Here is a 14,489-nt window from a genome sequence, read left to right as displayed (position 1 = left end):
ATATCAATTATTTTGGAGGTATCCTAGAAAATAAAGTTGTATTATATCTTAGTTAAAATTATCTTTTATTTTTTAGGAAAAAAAATTAATGTTAATTTCCAAGATTAGAAACTTAAGTATAAAATAGAGTAGAAGTTGGGAACTTTTGTTCCATAACTCTAGTTTGACATAAAAATTGAATGAAAACTTGAGAGGAGTAACCAAAGCAAGATATTTTAAAATTAGGGACGTAAATGTAAAAAGTTGATTAATTTTGTCTTTTCTAACTATGCCTTAAAAATACAATCAAGTCACAATGACATTTTAGATAAAAATATATAAATAATTATATATTAGATGAGAAAATTAATAAATAATAATGTAGAATGTGGAGAATTTATTTTTTAATATTTATTCTTGTACTTGTTGAAAATTTAAAAGGGGTACCAAAATAAATTGTTATAATGTTAAAAGGTGTGTAAATAGAAAGACGTTTTAGAAGAGAAAGCCTAAAGTGTGAGTATGCCTGAAAATTACATTAAAGTCCCAATGGCATTTTCGTAGTAGCACACCAAGATCATGGGCATTTTCGTACTCCAATCCCTTATAAAAAAGGTAATGAGAGTTGATAAACATAAGAGCAGTAAAATCACTTTCGAAAAAGGAAAAAGAAAATGATGAAGAAAGCAGTGGTTATGGCTATGATTATGTTCTTGGTGTTTTCTTACACAGAAACAGTAGCAGCCGACGCATTCGACTGCTACGACTCTTGCTCTACTGGCTGCGTTCAACCCGACAGTAAGTTCTACTCTCTTATTACACTAATTTCCAAACTGGGTCTGAAACTTTGATCTATATATACCCAAATATTGATGCTTCCAATTCTGTTTTGTGATAATTTATAGGAAATTTTATATGTATGCTAATTTCCAGAATAACCAAAAACTGAAAACAAAATCTTGTTTTTGAAAAAGGGAACAAGCTATTTGAAGCTGATACATCGTTTTGGTTTGTAGAATATTCTGATAATTTGTTTTCTGAGAATCAATCACACTAGATCTGAAGTATTCAATTTTATGTCATTGCAGCTAGATTGATGGCCCGCTGTGACAGGAAGTGCCAGATTAGATGCGGTCCAGGTAATTTTTTTCTTGCAAGTTGGGTCCTCATTTTTTTGCTGAGATTCTATGCATACAATTTAAAGTTGGCCGACATATGCGACTTCCTCGATTATTTTTTAAAGAGGAGAAAAATAACAATTACAAGGCACAATATGATATTTTTCAATTTGTGCATTTTAAATATGGTACGTTTCAAAAACCAATATTTAAAACATTCACCTTTTAGAACCCAAAGTAGTAATCATCATTTACTATATTAGCTATCACCAGTAACTATTTCTCATTTTTGTTTACTATATATACAGGCCATTGTATATTTAGAAGTTACAGTACACTGAAATAATTTATCATGTTTTAAAAAAAACATCACAATTTATATCATGCTCAATAAAGAATATCAGGGGACCAAATAAGTGATTCATGGACTGTGTGTCATCCAATCCCTCAAAACTCCATACTAAGAACATATTTGAGCATAGTAAAAACTGGTTAACTTGGGTTGTGTTGTGGTTATTGATTGGTGCAGATTCTGCAGTAAAGGAGGATGTTAATGCAGTCATAAAAGGGTAGAGTGGATGTAGTAATGGGAAGGAGTCATCACCATCAAACTCATAAATAAACAATAATGACTATAGATGAGCTTGGCTAGATGTGTATAAGCACTACTCCTCTAAAATAGTGTTCTTTACTGATAGATAAGGTACAAGTATTTGATAGTTCATGCGACAAGCAAATAATATCTATTTAATATATATATATATATATATTTATGGCGAAGCTTGAATATTCATGAATGAATAAATTTTATAATCATACCTCTCTTGAATTAGTTGAATGTTTTTTAATTAAAATACACAAATTTATCATCAATAAGCGATGATATCTTCCAAATTCACCTAAAAATAACATTAACTTTAATATATTAACTAAACAATCAACAAAATATAATTTCCAAAATCATATATTAGTACACTAAAAAAATAGCAATAGACAATTTTTTTAATAAGAAAATTAGGACAAAAAAACCAATTTTTTGTATAAATTTCAACAACAATTTTTTATAATTAATTTCATTTACAATTGTTTTATTATGCTACTTTTTGCCAAAAGTTAAAAAAATTAAGAGGAAAAAAATATGAAAAATAGTCAAAAAAAAGTTTTAAATCAATTTACAAAACTCAGTTATTGTTTATGAACATCGCCCAATATATTTTGATTATAAAATATAGAAAGAAAAACAACTTACATTTAAAAATTAAAACATTTTTCTCCAAATAATTAAAAAAAAAAGTTAAAAAAAAGTCAGAAACCATTTTTCCATGCTGATCATGCTTTGTATGAAGATTACCTACAAGATTTTGAACCTAATATATATGATAATTTTTTTTATAGGGGTTTCACTTTAAGCCCTACCGGTAGAATTCTCAGTGTTTTTCGACATGTGAATAGTATTTGTGCAATTTTTTTATGACCGTATATATTGTAGTTATTTAAAGCCTCCTGCAAATTTTCAGAAAATTTTGAATGGTTTACAGTACCGAAAACTAGGTTCAAACATGTTGTTTTCCACACACATAAAAAAAATTTAGTCATGAGTACAACAACATGTTTGAACCTAGTTTTCGGTACTATAAATTATTTGGAATTTTTTGAAAATTTACACTTTATATAGCTACAATATACACGGTCATAAAAAAAAATTGCGTCAAAAACTGTTCACGAGGTGAGAACACTAAGAGCTCCACCAACAGGGCTTAAAATGAAGCTCCTATAGAAAAATTATCATATATATATTTTGGTGTAAATATAGTTTCCATTCATTTCATTTTTTTTTTCAAAAATGCCTTAAAAATACAATAAGTCCCAATGGCATTTTCGTAGTAGCACAGTAAGATTATGGGCTTATTCGTACTTCGAACTCTTATAAAAGTATACAGAGAAACTCCTTGCTATATTAGTACACTGATAACAAGCAAAATAATTTCCAAAAAAGGAAGAAAAAAATGATGAAGAAAACAGTGGTTGCGGTTATGATTATGTTCTTGGTGTTTTCTTACTCTGAACGAGTAGCAGCCGACGCATTCGATTGTCTCGACGGTTGCATAACTGGCTGCGTTTCTCAACATTTCCGCGACAGTAAGTTCTACTCTCCTACATAGCCATATTGGGTCAGAAACTTTGATCTATATTGATGCTTTAAGTTCCGTTTTGTGATGATTTATAGGAGATTTTTATATTTATGCTAATTTCCAGAATCTTGTTTTTGACAAAGGGTACAACTACTTGAATCTAACACACCCGTCTTGTTTTATTGAATATTCTGATATTTTTTTCCTGAGAATCAATCACACTAGATCTGAAGCTGAAGGAATAAGGATTCAATTTTTATGTTTATTTTAGTTTTTAATGTAATATCTCAAAATTTTATTTAATGCAGCTAGATTGGGGGTCCGCTGTGACAGGAAGTGTGAGATAAGATGCGGTCCAGGTAATCGTCACCCTTGGAAAGTAGTATATAGCATGTATTTACTGCTTTTTCTTGCAAGTTGGCATGCTTTTTTTGCTGAGATTCAATGCATAATTAACCATTACGAATCAATAATTTATGCTGGTAAAATTTTTGTTTTTAAATTTTTTAAACTTAAAAATAAAAGTATATTTTTGTTTTATGTTTTTTTTATTTTTATAAAATAAAAATGCATTTCGTAACTTTTATTTTTATTTCTTGTTTAAAAAATAAAAAACATGTTTATATCTCTCAATAACACAAAATCAATAAAATCTACGTGATAAAATAAAAATGCATGAACTCATAATTGTTCAAATTTAAAGAAAAATATTAAAAAAGTCATAATAATCAACTAATGTCTATCGTCGATTAGCTCTCTATATATGATCAACAATTTCATCACGAACATGAGTTATTTTACGAGTTATGGAAATACTGAACTCTACACTATCAATCGAAGTTCCATCCGTGTTTTGTAAAGTAGTAGCCTGTACTTCAGAATTTCATTCACCTCCATCAAAATATACATATGCTTCTACATTAGTCTTTATAAAATTGTGAATCCCACAACAAGCAATGACAATGTACTTTTGTATTCTTAGAACATAAGAATGCATTTGCTTTAGGATTGGAAAGTGCGCCTTCAACACGTCGAAACACCGCTCAATGAAATTTCTCAAAGAAGAGTGTCCATAATTGAAAATCTCTTTCTTTTTTTTTCCCTATGGGATTAATGGTGTATTTGTCCCAAATGATACCTTGTTGAACCGAGCAACATTTAAAGACATTTTATCCTGATATTGGAAAAACATTTAAATTTTATATTCAATATATAAAAATATATATACACTCAAAGTCAAAGTCATTGTAACGCTCTAGTTAGCCAAGACCATTACATTGTCTATTTTAAATAGTACTTAACTCGCTAAACGAGTCATTAGGTCATAAACGTGCATCTAAGTGTGATTAATGAGCCAGGGTTAAAATCTCGAACAAAAGGAATGAATATTTTATTAAAACTGTTAGACTGTACATACATGGGATCCCATAATAACGTTTACAAAGTTGTTTACAGTACGAAATGGTCATTACAATTCAAAAATTACAATTCGCCGACCTAAGTGACAAAAATAGGGTTAAACCCTAGTTTCCTTAAGAAAACTTGGCCGTGGTGGTCAAGCGGCCGCATATGTACACGTCGCAACCTAAGCTCTCCACTCAAGGCTAGGTAAGTTTTTCCTTCCCTTTACTTGCACCACATAGCACCCGTGAGCCAAGGCTCAACAAAAAAACTTATTACTGCATGCATACCAGTACCAATAAATGATTATGGAATCATTCTGGGGCCTGCAGCCACAATCAAATGACTATGGAATCATCCTAGGGTCATGTGCCCTGAATAGACAACGATGGAGTCAGCCTGGGGTCCTTTGCCCTGAATAAATGACCATGGAGTCATCATGGGGTCCTTTGCCCTGAATAGATGACCATGGAGTCATCCTGGGGTCCTTTGCCCTGAATAGATGACCATGGAGTCATCCTGGGGTCCTTTGCCCTAGCCATGTGAGCATCAAGTCACCTTGGGCCTTCTAGCCCTAGCTCTGAGTAACTAGCCATAGAACTAGTCAAGCGCTTTAGTTTTCTTCGACCACAAGGTCGGACGAGCGTGTAACGCTTTGTTGATTAGATGTAATCATATCGACCAGCGCTCGATGCACTATTGCCACTCTTGACTCATAAGTCAATGTCATATGACCAGCATTGAGCACTATTGCCGCTCCCGACTGATAAGTCAGTGCTTTACGACCAGCTCTCAGCACTATTGTTGTTTTTGACTGATAAGTCAATGCCATTCTCAAGTAAACAATGCAACCAAGCATTCATAATGCAACATATATCCATATATAGAGTACTCAACATGCTTCATCAATAATCATGTATTTCACATAAAGGGTGCAGTTTTCTTATCTCAGGTTTGAGCGTAAAATAAATTAAGAATGACTCTTGAGAACGATCCTGACCTTGAGCCCTTAGCGGTAACCTAATCATAACAAAATATGAAATCCCATAAAAAATGAGTAATTAAAGGTTAGTAGATTCAATCTCGAGCCTTAAAGTTTGAAACCCCGAGCTTAAAACCAAACCTGGCTGAAAAGAATCAGGGGGGCCACAACCTGCCCCAAGGGTCGCGGTGTGTCTCCTAGACAGATAGGCCCCTGTCTAGGTGCCAGGGGAGGGCCGCGACTTGCCCTTGAGGGTCGCAGCGCGCCATCAGAACAGAGCCCCATCTTGGCTCTAGGGTTCACATAGGTCGCGACGCCCAATAACACAGCCGCGACTTGCCCCAGCGAACCCAACACCCTTGTTTTCCTTAGCTCAAAACTCACCACAAAACACTTCCAAACAATCCCATTATCAAAACTATAACTCAAAACAACATTACCACCAAACAAGCTATAAAACCAAAGCTTTATAATACTTAAAACACTACCAAATACCCAAATCCATAACTAAGCTTCCAAACTTAAAAAAACAACTAAAACCATATGGAAAACCAATCAAAAATAGAATTGAAAACCTCACCTCAGCTATGAATCAATACCTCCAAGCTAGTGATGCACACGGGGCGGGGAATTGGCGGGGAGTGCTCCCCCGTCCCCGTCCCCATTTATATTTCTAATCCCCGTCCCCACCCTATCCCCGCTTATTCCCTGTTGGGGACGAGGTGGGGAATCCCCACGGGGAACTCATTTATTTATAAAAATATTTAAATAAAAATCGTAAATTAAAATATTGTACAATATTTATTATTTAAAATATTAAACACTATCCTAAATAAAATTTAAAATATTAAAAAAGTTACTACTATACTACAAAAACACATAAAGAAAGATATAAAATACATATAAAATATATAAAAATTTAAACGGGGCCCCGTTAGGGTAGGGAGTACTATCTCCGTCCCCGCCTCATTTAACATTCGGGGATTGAAAGTTATCCCCGTCCCTACCACGTTCCCCATTTAGACGGGGATTCCCCGCCCCATTAGGGGCGGGTCCCCATGGGGAAAATGTGCATCCCTACTCCTAGCTGCAACAATTCAATCTTATACCCCAAGCCTTAGATCCTCAAGCTTGAATCCTTAACCTTAGCCTCAAAAGAGAGAGAGAGAGAGAGAGAGGGAGAGAGGAGGAGGAGCCCTATTTTCCTTTGGTTCTTTCTACAGCCTTCCCTTGGCTAAGTCACCTAATTAACCTTAAATGACTAAAATGCCCCTAGGGCCAACCTCCTCCCTCAAAGTCCCTCTAGGGCAATTTCGTCATTACCACCTACCCCGTTAATCATAATTAACGTCTCTCAATTCCTGTTACTTCCAATATCCTCAAATAATTATCAAATCAGTTCCCATTACTCGCTCATTCTCGGTAATGTACTAAGTACCAAATTACCCGTAGGCTCACCCTGAGCCCGGTAATTGACCCCTTATGACTAAACCCCTAACTTGCTTCCTAGGATCGTCTCATGCCGAATAGCTCAAATATAATCACATAATAACGTGATCTCACCCATATATCACATACATGTACATAAATATACAAATATGCCCTCAACAGGCCAAAATTACGAAAATACTCTTTTTATAAAAAACGACCCCATATATATGCAAATACAGCCATATAATAAAACAACACACATAATCGTATAATAACACATTAAATCAATGATTGTCCTCTTGGCCCCCTAATCCAAGCACTAAGCCATATTAGGGAATTTGGGACGTTACAGTCATCATGTGAATAACTAAACAGAATCCAACTCAAACCATTTAAATATATAAACATTTATATTTGTGCACTTACAAAATCCAACTCAAACCATAAAACAAAATAAGCTAAACAAATTATCCAGTCAATATCTAAACAAAGTCATCCAGTCAATAGCTAACAAAGTCTTCCAGTCAATAGCTAAACAAAGCCATCTAGTCAATAGCCAAACAAAGTCATCTAGTTCATAGCTAAACAATGTCTAAAATTTTCACCTCAAATTCAGCAACCAATCTATTATTCTATGCTCTGGTATCTTTAGAAACAGTGCTATGGACACCTCGTTTTCAAACTTCTCAGTAGCTTTTGCGTATAATTCTCCACTATTTCCATCAATTTGATTAAGAGTTTCAACACTCTCATCCAATAAGTAATGCAATGTAGATGTTGCCCTTGATCTCTCTATTAATTATGTCTTTCTCTTTGCAGTTTCATTATATGTTGCCAGTGCATCTGTCAAAGCTGATGATAATTTTGCTCTTTTTACTAATTGAGAGTTCGAAGTGGCAGTTTATTTACCTCTTCTTTTGCTATCATCCTCATCAATACCACTTTCTTCATTCCTAGTTGAAGGACTTATCGACGTTGCATCATCATCATCATTATCTCCATCATTAGAAGGACTTCGAGTTGAAGGATCAACATTGGAACCAGTTGCAGTAGTATCACCAAAGATAGTGCATAATTTCTGTTAGCAGACTTGTTAACTTACATGAAATGAAATTATAATGATAAAATATACCAATACCTATAAAAATAAAACAAGCATAAAATCCATTTAAAATATTTTTACCCGAATAAGTTTATCCTAAACTTCATCAGTCGCACTAACTTGTAAAGTCATTGCATTGTATCCCATACTAGTCTGTTTCAGTAAAGACTTAAAATCCTTATGGTTTTGCTTTAATTAATTGTATTTGTTCCTTAGTTGCATATCACTATAATTTCTTTTTGCTCGTGCAGAGCTCTTCCTTTATATGTTTCCATGATTTCTCTGTAAAGGTTGTGGTATTCCTATTTCCCTTTAAAACCTCTTCTATAAGTTCAATGAAAATTTCTTCATGCCTTTGAGTCCAAACAGAAGTCTCATCATTCTCAATGATAAGAACTTCGTTATCACCTGCCATCTATGTAAGACCTAAGAATTCTAAATGTAAATACAAGACTATTCCTAAAGAAAAACAAAGTAATCATCCAATTAAATAACAAGCTACAAACTACTTCCAAAAAAATAGGCAAAGAAACAGAGAGACAAAAAAAAGAGCAAGGATCAAGCCTATACTAACTTTAGTTTCATAGCACCAACAGTTGTGTAACTAGCACTCATTGAATTGGACTTTAGAACATCACTGGTCACTAATTCTCTCACATAATCGAACTCTTTTCTGAATCAAAATCCATGTGAGAATAACTAAAATGCTAATTAAAAAGACAATACCAATATCACACTTTTGAAAAACTAAAGATGGTTAACAATGCCTACATCATTAGATTAACTGTATACAACTGGAGAAATATTTGTGAAAGAGCTATTAAATTGATTTACATGTTGAGTAGAAGGGCTATCATCAATAGCAAGCACAAATACTACTGTACAATCAATTACCCATGTGAAATCTAGTGATAACTATAGACAAATTTAAAACTAAGATACAATTTCCTTTTATTTTGATATTTCTTTGTAATAAAACCATGGCTTACTTTCGCTTTAACTTTAACTGGGTACTAGCATAAATCAAATTTTGCTTCAGAATATTATCAATATCTCCAACTATTGAGAACTCAACTAATACAGTGCCACAAAAGCATTTTTTCTCTGCAACATGACCATGTAGTCTCACACTATTAACCTATATACCATATAAGAATAATCAATAATCTCAATTCTCACATACAAAAACACAAAACGATACAACCATTAGGGTTTTGAGGGACTGATTTTCTGAGAAAAATATTAAATTGACAGAACTCGTATGATAGTATATGTAGAAAAATAAAGATGAATACATAGCCAACTTGAGCAAAATCAATATAAACTTACAACCCTAAATCAACAAACCAAGAGAAACAGAGGCCAAAATATAAAGAGAACATGAAAATAATCCAAAGCTTGTGATACCTGAGTTGTGTTGATCAAGCTCATCTATTAGCAAAAACATTCCACCTTGAATAATTACCTGGCTAAATAAATCAACTAAACACATCAAGGATTTTCTTCTGCATCCCCAATATTTTGGATTAATTCATGGAATGGAACATAAAATATAGTGGCTGAAGAAAAAAAGAAAAAAAAAACATCAAGATCAAAATATAATTTTCAAATATAATCAGTTTCCACTGCCCCTATTATTTAGTAGATACTAAATACCATATCAACACAATAATAGAAAACAAACAAAATTTAGATAAGCAACTAGTCGTCTTATGACTCAATTGGAACTAAAATCCATTTTTCCTGATTATACTTCACAAATAACTTAATTGAACACAAAATTCGACGTACGCAAAAAGGGAAATGAAGAACATGTTCAGGTCTATGATGACAAAGGAGCGGCAACTGGTGGCACCGATGAGGACATGATTTCTCTTCGGAGTTCCTTGACAACAGCAGCCAAAGCCTTAGGATTGAGACCCAAATCACAAAGAGCAATGAGCGTAGAGAGGGTATGACAATCAAACACCGTGTCAAGTATATTGGACAAGAGAGAAAGTGAAGGAAAACCATAAACCCTAATCCCAAACAAAATTAGAAAGAGATTGAGAAAAAAAAATCATATGAGGGAGAAATCATGAAAGAAATCAGAGAAATAAGAGAGGAAATGAGATAGTGGTGCACCCGAAGAAATCTTGGAGAGAGCTACGAGAAGCCATTGATGCATGAGAAAGCTTAGAAGTCATTGATGCTTGAGAATAGTGGGCTAAAAAAATTAAAGTATGAAAATCTTGTTTTCAAAATTTCATAAATTTTAATTAAAATTTTAAAAATTAAAAAAATAAATTAACTTACCGAACAAGTTTTCATGGATTGTTCTCAAAGTTTTAATTATTTAATAAACAAATGATTTATTTAAGGGTTACCGAACGGGCCCTATGTTTTTCAAATTAAGACATAATGGTTACCCTTATAAAACCGAAATAGTAAAACATCATTGACTATAAGTTACCACCAATAACTAATTCCTATTTTTGTTTTTATATGTATATGCCATTGTACATTTAGAAGTTGTGGTGAATTGAACCAGTTTATGAAGTTTCATATAAACACCACAACTTATATCCTGCTCTATAAAAAGATCATCAGATGACACCATAAGTGATTCATAGTGACCAAATGCATGGGTAACCATGAATAACTTGATCGTTAGATTTCATGTATGAGACCTCAGAAACTCATAGCTAGACAGTGGGTCATTTAAATCCTCAAAACTCCATAGTAAGAACATATTTGAGCATAGTAAGATGTAAAAACTATTTGACTTGGCTTGTGTTGTGGTAATTTGTTGGTGCAGATTCTACAATTAAAGAGGATGTTAATGCAGCCACAAAAGGGTAAAGAGCACCTAGTAATGTGAAGGAGGTGCATCATCACCATCATCAAGCTCATGAATAAACAATAATGACTATAGATGAGCTTGGCCAGTTGTGTATAAGCCCTACTCCTTAAAAATAGTGTTCTCTACTGATTGATAAGGTACAAGTATTTGTATGGTAGCCTCAAAACCAAGACTCACAAGTTTGGTGAAGCTTGAATTAATTTGATATGCCTTGCTTGAATTCGTAAGATTTAAAAAAAAAATGCATATATTTATCTATATGCGATAACACCTCCCGAATTCATCTATAAAAAAATAAAATTAATTTTTTGGGAAATATTAACTAAACAATTAACAAAATATAAATCAAAGAGTAGTGCTAACAGTATGCAAAATTTAAACAAAAATAAGCTCAAAACAACAATTTTTTTATATAACAACACAAAGTTTAATTAATATACAATGCATTTACAACATTCAACAAAAAAAAAAAAAACTATCTTATTGTACTAATTTTCAGCCAAAGATTAAAAAATTGATACAAAAAATAAAAAATTAGTTTATGAGCATTGCCAAATATATTTTCAGCCAATTTACAAAGCTTATATTATTGTTTATGAGCATTGCCAAATATATTTAACTCTAAAATATAGAAATAAAAACTTGTATTTAAAAATTAAAGCATTTTCATCCAAATAATTTGTAAATTTTCTCTAAAAAGCTCTAAATCAATCTTCGAGGCTCCTCTTACGTTGTATGAAGATTTCCCAGGCATGGTTTTTTTTCAAATTATTTTAAAATTTTGTGCCAGCTATATTAGCAGGAAAATATAGGCCCACAGAGATAGGAGTGTCGAGATTGCCTAATTTTCTTGTAGTGAACTGAAATGAAAGAACTTAAATTTTGAACAAATAAAATAAAAAAAATCAGATCTTAAACAAATAAAATCAAACTAAAAAATAATCTAATCTCTTTAAACTCAAATATATGAATAAACAATTGTAAAAGTCTATGTTCCATTCTTTGCTCGAACTCACCATCCACATGAAGCCATTGCCCTTTGCCAGGTCCTCCACCTTCTCTGCAACCCTGCCTCCCCTTTACAACAAACATGGTGAGCCAATTTGATGGTTGTAGAGGTGGTGGTCTTTGTCTACAGAGGTCATGATCACCATATGGCCACCAAGAACTTCATCATTCTTCACATTTTAACCATGGGCTTCAATCTTATGAAAAGAAAACAAAGAAAGAAGAAAGAGGAGGATGAGAGGAAGTGTTGAGGAAGAAGAAGTAGAAGGAGGAGGAGGAGGCGGTTTGGGCGGTTTTTTTATAACATAAAATCCAGAATTCGATTTTCGGTCCGGATTGGTGCAATCCAAAAGCCGACCGACCAAACCAGTTAAAAGAAAAAACCGACCGTTTTGGACCGCGGTTTGGTCGGTTAAACCGACCAAACCGAATTTCTTATTTTTTTTAATTTAATTTTTTTTTTAAGTTCTAGTTAAAAAACTAAAATTTTTGGATTGTTGGAATTCATTTTTGTGCATTTTTAAAACATAAAATATATAGAATATAATTTCATATTATTTTATTTTTATTTAATAATTTTAATAATTAATAATTATATAATATTATATTATATAATATTATATTGTTCGGTCGGTTTCGGTTTCGGTTTCGCCGGTCGGTCCGGACAAAATTTTCAAACCGACCGAACAGTGGCGATTTTTTTTGTGTTCGGTTTAATCGGTTTCGATTTTTTCGGTGTTCGGAAGGTCGGTGTATACGATTTTTTCGGTTTTTCGGATTTTATGCTCAACCCTAGGATGAGGAGGAAGAGGAAGAAGTGTAGGGGAAGAAGAGGAAGAAAGAAACAAAATAGGGTTAAATTAATATATTTGGTTTTGAATTTTTTTTTATTTTTTAAAATATATTTTTAATTATTTTTTATTTAATATTTAAAAAAAAAATAAGTATGACACAGATAGGTTGACACTTGTCTGCCTGGTTAGCTCATCAAACAATGCCTAAAGATTTAGTGGTAATGACAATATTATTTTATTAATGTTGAGTAGTTTATTGTACAAAAAATGAGTATAAAAAGATAACAATTCGAAAATTACAAACATTTATACTGCAAATACAAAGCGAAAAAAATTAAAATTTTAATTTTAAAAAAGAGACAACTATTCGTTTGTCATGTGCTGGGTCCGACGTAGCGTCCTTTAACTACTTGTCGAATTGTGGGTCATAACTGGGACCAGGTGGGTTAGACTGGATCTAGATATCTTTATGTTTTGATTCTAAATTTTTTTAGAAGCTTTTGATTCTTTAAATCTATATGCATGTGCTTCTATGGGTTTATAGAAGCATATCATCACAAATGTATATAAAAAAGAATCCCAAGAATTCTAGCTTTCAATGATTGTCATCAGGGCCGGCCATGGGCATAGGCGGGCTAGGCCCGTGCCTAGGGCCCACCCCTACCCAGGGCCCATTTTATTTAAAATTAGTTTAATTTTATTAGTTTAATTTTATATTACTAAATATTAGTTTAATTTTATTTAAAATTACATAAAAAAATGACATATACAAAATGGTCCATTTTTTTCAAATTTATTAAAACCGTCTTAGGCCCACTTTTTTTCAGGACCGGCCCTGATTGTCATGTTGCGTCCACCCCATTTAGTGGACCTTGGACCAAATAAGGGCTTTGAGCCAAAAAGAAAAAGAAAAGGAAGGAGTAAAGAAAAGAAAAAAAAAGGCTGGTGTCATGTGAAAGAACCTAGCCATGAAACATAGAAGAAAAAGAGAGGGAAAAGTGAGAGAAAAGCTAGAGAATGAGGCTTGACATTTTGACTTGAAGATTGAGTGGTTGATTCTCTTCCATTTTAGCTTAAATTTTGGGTGGTGAATCCTTGTAAGGTGCTCTACAAATCTATCAGTCTCAGTTTGGTGTTTGTATCTCTAAGGTGCTTTCCCACTATATCCATTTGGTGAGACTCAAACTTTTTCTTTGATGTATCCATCTTTATAGATAATGACTATTTATATTGTTGATCCAAGATTATAATCTTGATGTTGTTGTGAGCCTCTAGTTATGCTAGAGAAGAATATTGTAACCCCATTATTGAACTTTGGTAATAGTGGATGATTTAAGCGGACTGCGATCCCCGTATTTTTTTGGGTTTCCACGTAAAAATCTTGGTGTCCCATTTTTATGGTTGATTTGTGTTTTCTACATCTTGTGGTGCTTTGATTGATATATTGATATTGATAATTGTGGTCTTTGATAATTAATCTCATTTTTGACATATAAAAAGGGAAAATATTGTGATTATTGCAATAGGTTTTCCCAACATGTTGTTTTTTATTTATTTATTTTTTTATAAAATATATATCTACAAGGGGTGTGTCTACGTAGTACTATGTAGATTTGATATAATCTTATATAATATAAATGAATTTTTTGTTTCAAGTAGAAAAAGAAAAAGAAAACAAAAATAGTATGACATGTACAAAT

The 14,489-nt window shown here is 32.7% G+C and overlaps 2 protein-coding genes across 10 annotated transcripts; one reads left to right on the top strand and one right to left on the bottom strand.

Moving 5' to 3' along the window:
* The first annotated feature begins 2,874 nt into the window (after window positions 1-2,874).
* Window positions 2,875-11,207, top strand: LOC133782087 (uncharacterized). 4 transcript variants are annotated; one of them, XM_062221274.1, is made up of 3 exons: window positions 2,875-3,236; window positions 3,538-3,588; window positions 4,212-4,323. In XM_062221274.1, the coding sequence occupies exons 1-3, from the start codon at window positions 3,104-3,106 to the stop codon at window positions 4,277-4,279; spliced, it is 252 nt and encodes an 83-aa protein (XP_062077258.1). In that variant the 5' UTR covers window positions 2,875-3,103; the 3' UTR covers window positions 4,280-4,323. The 4 variants fall into 4 exon arrangements, 3 of the variants coding, with proteins under 3 accessions (XP_062077258.1, XP_062077259.1, XP_062077260.1); XM_062221275.1 differs by lacking the exon at window positions 4,212-4,323 and adding an exon at window positions 7,863-8,123 and having other exon boundaries at window positions 2,878-3,236; XR_009870334.1 differs by lacking the exon at window positions 4,212-4,323 and adding an exon at window positions 10,943-11,207 and having other exon boundaries at window positions 2,898-3,268.
* Window positions 9,553-12,273, bottom strand: LOC133782085 (mitotic-spindle organizing protein 1B-like). Of its 6 annotated transcripts, none has more exons than XM_062221267.1 (4): window positions 12,004-12,273; window positions 10,270-10,351; window positions 9,937-10,163; window positions 9,553-9,704 (listed from the first exon to the last, which is right to left on the bottom strand). In XM_062221267.1, exons 1-3 carry the CDS (start codon window positions 12,077-12,079, stop codon window positions 9,968-9,970), a joined length of 354 nt encoding a protein of 117 aa, XP_062077251.1. In that variant the 5' UTR covers window positions 12,080-12,273; the 3' UTR covers window positions 9,553-9,704; window positions 9,937-9,967. The 6 variants fall into 6 exon arrangements, with proteins under 6 accessions (XP_062077251.1, XP_062077254.1, XP_062077255.1 ...); XM_062221270.1 differs by having other exon boundaries at window positions 9,553-9,650; XM_062221271.1 differs by having other exon boundaries at window positions 9,937-10,051.
* Between the last annotated feature and the right edge of the window lie 2,216 nt (window positions 12,274-14,489).

The sequence above is a fragment of the Humulus lupulus genome, chromosome 6 (assembly GCF_963169125.1).
Source record: "Humulus lupulus chromosome 6, drHumLupu1.1, whole genome shotgun sequence".
NCBI classification, from domain to species: domain Eukaryota; kingdom Viridiplantae; phylum Streptophyta; class Magnoliopsida; order Rosales; family Cannabaceae; genus Humulus; species Humulus lupulus.
The sequence above is the reverse complement of the archived record's forward strand: the minus strand, read 5'-3'. Positions and strand labels throughout refer to the sequence as shown.